General features: G+C 34.6%; 1 protein-coding gene across 10 annotated transcripts in view; it reads left to right on the forward strand.

Moving 5' to 3' along the window:
• Positions 1–6282, forward strand: part of LOC149529012 (uncharacterized) — an 85265-nt gene extending 78983 nt beyond the window's left edge. For all 10 annotated transcript variants that reach the window (XM_089811469.1, XM_089811470.1, XM_089811467.1 and 7 more), the window contains one exon: positions 5266–6282. In XM_089811469.1, the coding sequence (XP_089667595.1) occupies positions 5266–5688 (423 nt within the window). In that variant the 3' untranslated portion in view covers positions 5689–6282. The remainder of the gene's footprint in view (positions 1–5265) is intronic.
• Positions 6283–6547: the final 265 nt, after the last annotated feature.

Raw genomic sequence — 6547 nt, forward strand, 5'->3', positions numbered from 1 at the left:
TTGTGTGACAATATCGATCTGAGAAAATGTGCAGTTGGGAGCAAGCTCGATGATCAATCTATGCAAACAAAGAGATGTAATCACTGAAAAGGGCACGAAAACTTATAAAAGTAATATGCAAGAAATAAGGGAATGTAGATAAAAAAGAAGTCCCACTAGCATTGATGGGTGTCATGTGCTATAACTTAATTTGCATGCGTTAGTCACATTAATCCCATGTTATAATCACCAATGGTGAAGCTCGGGTCAATAATAAGGGTTCAATATAGGGGCTTTCATATCAAGTTTTCAATTACACCAAAGGAGTAGCGATAATTTTTTTAGATGTTTATGACCAAGTTGAAAGAGACGGTTTAGATGTTTTAGATAACAAAAGGATAAGTCGATGAGACCTTGTGATGTTCTATAGATGGGCATTTGTTTGGTTGCAATTTTGCGGTGATTAGTTTGACACAACTCTTATGTTTTTGTAGTATGTGTTACATAGACAACTCTAATAGTTTTTCTAAAAATTGTCTTAAATCATATTTTGTGTTATTGAACATTGGAGAGCACTCGGGCCGTGACCGTGTGACATAGACCTTGATTGCCAAACATTTTCAAACTTAAATTGGACTATTGGTTCAACCTCTTTCGATTGGGACAAAATAAAGAAATTATTTGCAAGGAAATGTTTGGCTTCAACACCAAACAAAATTTGCCTGGAGCATAGTTATATATTCAAAACCAACTAAGAACAATTTCAGTCCACTATTTTTATGGCTTGACATCCTCTGTTAAATGGCAATGTCAGACTTACTCTATTATTCATGCCACCCAGGGGTGATTAGACCCTATCCCTTAAATTATTGTTTCACTAGTTCGGGTTTTGATTCTATCGTATTGCTTACTATTCCAATCACCTGTCACTCCCAGCTCCTCTTACAATTGTCTGGAGATTGAAATTGGCAGATAGGAGATGCATGCAAACAAAATGAATTAGAGGAAGGATGACAAGCATTTGATGGAATTGTAATGATTGCAGAGATGTATAAAACTGAGCATCCATGACAACCTAGGAAAATAGTAAAGTGCTAGACTAAATGCCTTAACAATAATGTGCTTAAGGAAGTCTTGTTTGACAAATTGCTTCAAAGAAATGAGATCTTAAGGCACGATAGCTAGTTTTGCAGATTGACACTCAAGCTTTCAATGAATATAAAGATCATATATTTATGGTTGATTTGAGTGATAGAAATTGCTATAGATGCTAATCGAATGGGAATAGACATATTCTACTACTATTGATAATCTCAATGGGTGTTTGGACATTTAATTGGAAGGAAGGAGAAAACTAGAGCTTGGAAGAGGACTAATATTTAAAAAAGAAAGAAGTAGATTGTAAGGACGTTAATGAGCATCTTGAGATAAGTATTTATTATTCTTCAATATTACATTTATCTACTAAGTGCAGCCTCTCTCTTATTTGTATTTATTTAATTACTATAAGAGCTATTTTGAATTAATCTTTTTCGAGAATGTTCTTACAAGAAAAGGAGCGAGATTGAGATTTAGAGGGAGCTTGACATTTCATTAGAAGGCAACCTTGAAAGAGAGGGAGTAGATAGAGGATATGGTTCAGTCAACCTTCAATGATCTTGATTGTATTGATTCAGAGGGAGTAGATCATATTGAGATGGATTCTCCAGTGATCAATAAATTGTAGCAGTCAAGTGGATTGTGATTCATGAATATACTTCATGATTATTTGGGCCTAACCCTTGTGTACATCATGAAGAAGTGACGACTTCCAAATGATTGTCACTTGTATTTGCAGAAGTTAGTGAAAGGTGATGATCTTACAACAACTTAATTTTCTATTATGATGGATATCTTACGATGTCTATGTAGATCATGATAAATTATACTTTGCATGGTGGATGTTAATATGGTATGCATTATGAGAATGTGTGTGCACATACCTTATAAACATTTTTTGAGTACAGGGTGAATGTTATGCAAATTGATGTTCAAGAGGCCATTACATGGAGTACTTGGTGAATATCTTGCATCTCAACATCCTGAAGGCCATTACTGAAAGAGTATTTGGTGAATATCATATGTTGATATTTTAGAAGGCCAATACTCATCCTATCAGATGTAATATCAAACCTTATTGAGTACATGGTGAATATCATATGTTGATATTTTGGAGGCCGATACTCATGATATCAAATGTGTTATCAAAATGGTAGATATCTCCTGATCAAAGATATGCATAAACTTTTGCATTCCTAATATTACAAATGGTGTGGTATATGTCTTGTGTTTATCCTCCCTAGCTAAAAGGGAGTGTTGATGTTTGGTAGCTTTAGCCAGATAAACCTATGAATATATATAATTATATGAAATATTATTTATATATATTTATCATATATAATTTATATATACTTATTATATTTGAGATATAAGTTTATTATTAAATGGGAGAAATTAATATAATAATGATATATATATATATATATATATATATATATATATATATTGCATTATAATGAATAGACGTATCCCATGAAGGGACATGTCTATCCTTGGTTCATTTTTCAGATATAAATAAAAGAGGTCGCTGCCATTTGGAACGCACATACCCTACATGCAATGCAATTACATCTGCAAGCGATTCTTAGAAACCTAACAAGGTCTTTGTGATTCTATGGATTCCTAAATAAAAATAAGAAATTCTTGTTTGAGGTTGGGGAGTTCAAGGTCTGATCGAACAGATCCCTAAAACATGCTAAAATCCAATCTCAAAATCATTACACAAAGGGAATTTCCACCCAGCAGAACAAAAGTTGTCACTAGGACTTGCTAAATCCTGCCTTGAAAAATTCTCAACAACTTATCATTTCCCCCCATCTAGAGTCACAGAGTCCTTAAGATGTGTAAAACCAACCAAAGAACCCATGAGATTCTCAAATTTACGTGCTAGAGGAGGAATTGATTGCAATGTAAAATCAAGAAATGTGAGAAGTTCAAGGTTGAGTGAAAGGGAAATTCTTGTGCAAAAGGAAGAATTTCTTGTTTGAAAGATAATCTCAAAATCAAATTGAGAAAATCAAAAGGAAAAAAATCAAAGTGAAAGTGGAAAGTCCTTGGCCAAGTAGAATTTCCAGCCAGAAAAGTGCAAAATCCTTAACATCGTTGAAATTCCGCTTGAAATCCCCAAGAACATAGAATTTCCACCTGAGGGAGTTTGAAAATCTATAAACAATTGAGGATTCTGCTCACATGGAGGGAAATCCTTATACGCAGAATTTGTGCCCGACATTGGTGAATTTTCCTTAGAGAAATCTAAAATGTGTTCAGCTTGTGGGTGTCCTTAAACACCTCTCCAATGTGCTCAACAACTGAGGAATTAAACTAGACTTGTCTAATTTCTGCTCAGCAATTGCATTGTCTCATTTGCACTCTCCTAATAAGGATCAATCCTCACACTTGTCTAATTTTCGCCCTCCTAATTGGGAAAATCCTCGCACTTAAATGGAAATTGCACCCAAACTTATCCTTAGACATGTCTCAAATGCCCCCAAGTAATGAAAATCCTTACAAGTCATGAAATTGTGCCCTTGAATTATCTTGGCCATTGATTTCAAATCAACCTAGGCCCTTCATTGTAATTGAAAGGTCTACAAAAGCCTTGGCCTTTAATTCAAAAGGGATTAGAAGACTAGTCATTACCAAGTAGTAGTAGAAGGGGGAGATCAGAGATTGTTGCCAAGATTACATTGAAGGTAATAGACAATGCTCATTGAAGATATGGTGAATCCTTGTTGTTGTTCTAAAGTTTTAGTTAAAGTTCACTTATTATAAAGGAGAATTGTTGAGATATATGTTGAATTCCTTGGTTCATAGTCAAACTTGATACCATTTGTTAATTGCAAATTGCAATGTATGGTTATTTTGAACACCTCAATCACAAATTTGATTGTTAATGTTCATTTAGATGGCACCGTTATTGGGTATTTAGATGAATGTTTACATTGTACAATATGAATATCCTTCATTACCTTTGTAGATTGGGTCATGTTTTGTGTAGCTTTTTTTGCATGAGAAAGAAAACCTTGGTTTAAGGAATTCTAATACCCAAGCATCATCCATTCTAATCATTGTCCTTAGGAATAGCTTAGACCCTTTAAGCCCTTACCTTTTTTTCCATTATATTAAATTCAAGCCAGTTTAGTTCGAGTTCTAGTTGCTTTGTGCAAGATCATTTATGCTTTGAAGGAAAAGAACTGGTTAGGTCTAGGAACAATTACATAAGGCCCCTTTGTGAAAATCAGAAAGTCACAAGTATGCATTGTAAACCTTGAGGTTGCTTCATTTGATTACATATTTGTTACAATGTTTCGCTTTTGAAGTTTCCTTGTTCGAGAGAGGATAGGATACTTATCACTTCTGCATGTTGGAGTTGTCACAAAACGCCAGGTTTCAAGAAATCAGAATATTTGTTCAATTCGATGATCTACTCCCCTTGCGCTTTATCATTATGTAATTTATGGTTTGGTTTCCTATCAGTTGAGGCAAAATGTGTCCATCTCCTGAATGGTGCATTGTTATTAAGCCAAATTCATGTTTGATGATGGATTTCTAGAATTGTTGATCGTGGAATCAGCTGTTTCTGCCTTCCCAGAAAGTAGGTGGTTAAATGCTTCAGATGGAAGCACGTACACTTAGTCTTTTGCAAATTAATTTCTTTGATTCTATTTAGTTTTTCAAATTTCTTGCAACAATCTATTTCGAATGCACACATTAAATCTGCTCAGCATTATTGCCTAGAAGACCAGAAAACCAGGGATATTTTCACATTTGAATGTGATTTATACCTCATAAAATCATCTTATTTAGGCATTTTTCATGTATGTTTTCTGTTGAGTCTTGTCTATTAAATTTCTCAAGGAACTCTTTAATAAGAAAATCTGAAATAGACAAGAAGGCCTTGTTACCAGACTAAGAAAAATCATTTTGATTTTGATTTAAAAGAATTGAGATCTCCCATGTAAGGTTCCTATTAGGAAATGAAGATACATCTGTTTGCATTTAATTCATATATTGGCCTTGGCATCATGTTCCCGTGTTTTACTCCTGGTGCTTAGAAGACTACTCTAGATGGATTATGTTTCAATTTTATCCATAGTTGTGTTTGTATTTTGAAACAAACATATTTTCTTGTTAACATGGAAACATTAAATGATCTAGATTACCTTGAAATTTCCTCTGTAATTGCAGATTCCCTTAGCCCTGCCATGGTATCCTGATTGCAGTGACTATAACTTTAGTCGGGAAGAAGATCTTGATTTGGATGAGAGCTCAGTTCCATCAGAAAACATAAATACACCATCTGTAATGACTGGCTCTTCCTTTGATCCTGAGCTTGAGAGAATTTTATCCCAAAAATGGGCAGCAGGGAACACCTTACTTTTGGGGCTAGAGGAAATGCTGTCCTTGCAAGAAGAAGTAAAGCAGGGTATTGTAAAGGGTCCATCTCCTGTGACAGCTGGCGACTACTTGAAAAGCCTCACTTCATTGACAGCAGATAATCCAGTTCGCAGATCATCCGAGGAAGAATTACTGGACCTTACAGAACCTCGTATGGAATCATTCTGGCACCCTAATGTGAATTCACTTGATTTGGATAGAGAAAGACATTAGAGATGTCCATTGGAGAAATGTCTTAAGCTATAGTTGCAAGGATATATTGCACTCCTACAGAACGGATATGAAGAAAATTATTCGTCACTCAGCTAGAAGATGCTGTTATTTTGTTTATATGTGCCCATCAAATTACATCAATTCTGGCAAATCTAATACTCCCTTTTACTAAAATAGTAACTTGTGAAAGTACCTACCTTTGTATTGGAAACTTCTTAATGTTCATAGTCTACACTTGTATATTATGCCATGCAGAGGCAATAGAGCTGGATATGCGAATAGGGCAGTGAAGTATGCTTAGTATTTGGAAGAGGAAGAGATGTCTGTTAGTTTCATAGTGTAATTTATATTAATCTTTCTCTGGACTACAATGGGACGCAAGGGAATATGCTGTATGAATTTTAGTGAAGTATGAATATCCATTGCTATATAGAGCAGGCATACAATTCAAGCTGCCTCTATATCAAGAAGAAGAGCTCTCAGCTCATTGCTGCCATTTATTGTAAGATGTGTATGGATTTGCTTTCTGAGTGGCATCCAATACATGCAATTTTTTTGTTTATATTAATTTATACATATATTGTTTATTGTTTATTTTAAAATTTAAATTTAGCCTTTAGACATATCATGTGTATTTGCCATTTGGGCATTACTTTAGAGTGTGACTGACTTTTGTCAAAAAGATCTTTCACATAGTGGTCTAATGTTCTTGCAGCAATATATGTCTACTGAATTGGAGCGTAAATTAGTATGCTCGAGTCTAAACTGGAATGCTGGAGTTTAAGATTTATTGTCTTAATGTGTGAAAGGCGAGTTAAGGTATTTGTTTGGAGGAATTCAAACTACCAGAGACAAAAGT

Source organism: Cupressus sempervirens, chromosome 11 (genome assembly GCF_028749045.1).
Source record: "Cupressus sempervirens isolate cs-2001-9-10 chromosome 11, ASM2874904v1, whole genome shotgun sequence".
Taxonomy (NCBI): Eukaryota; Viridiplantae; Streptophyta; class Pinopsida; order Cupressales; family Cupressaceae; genus Cupressus; species Cupressus sempervirens.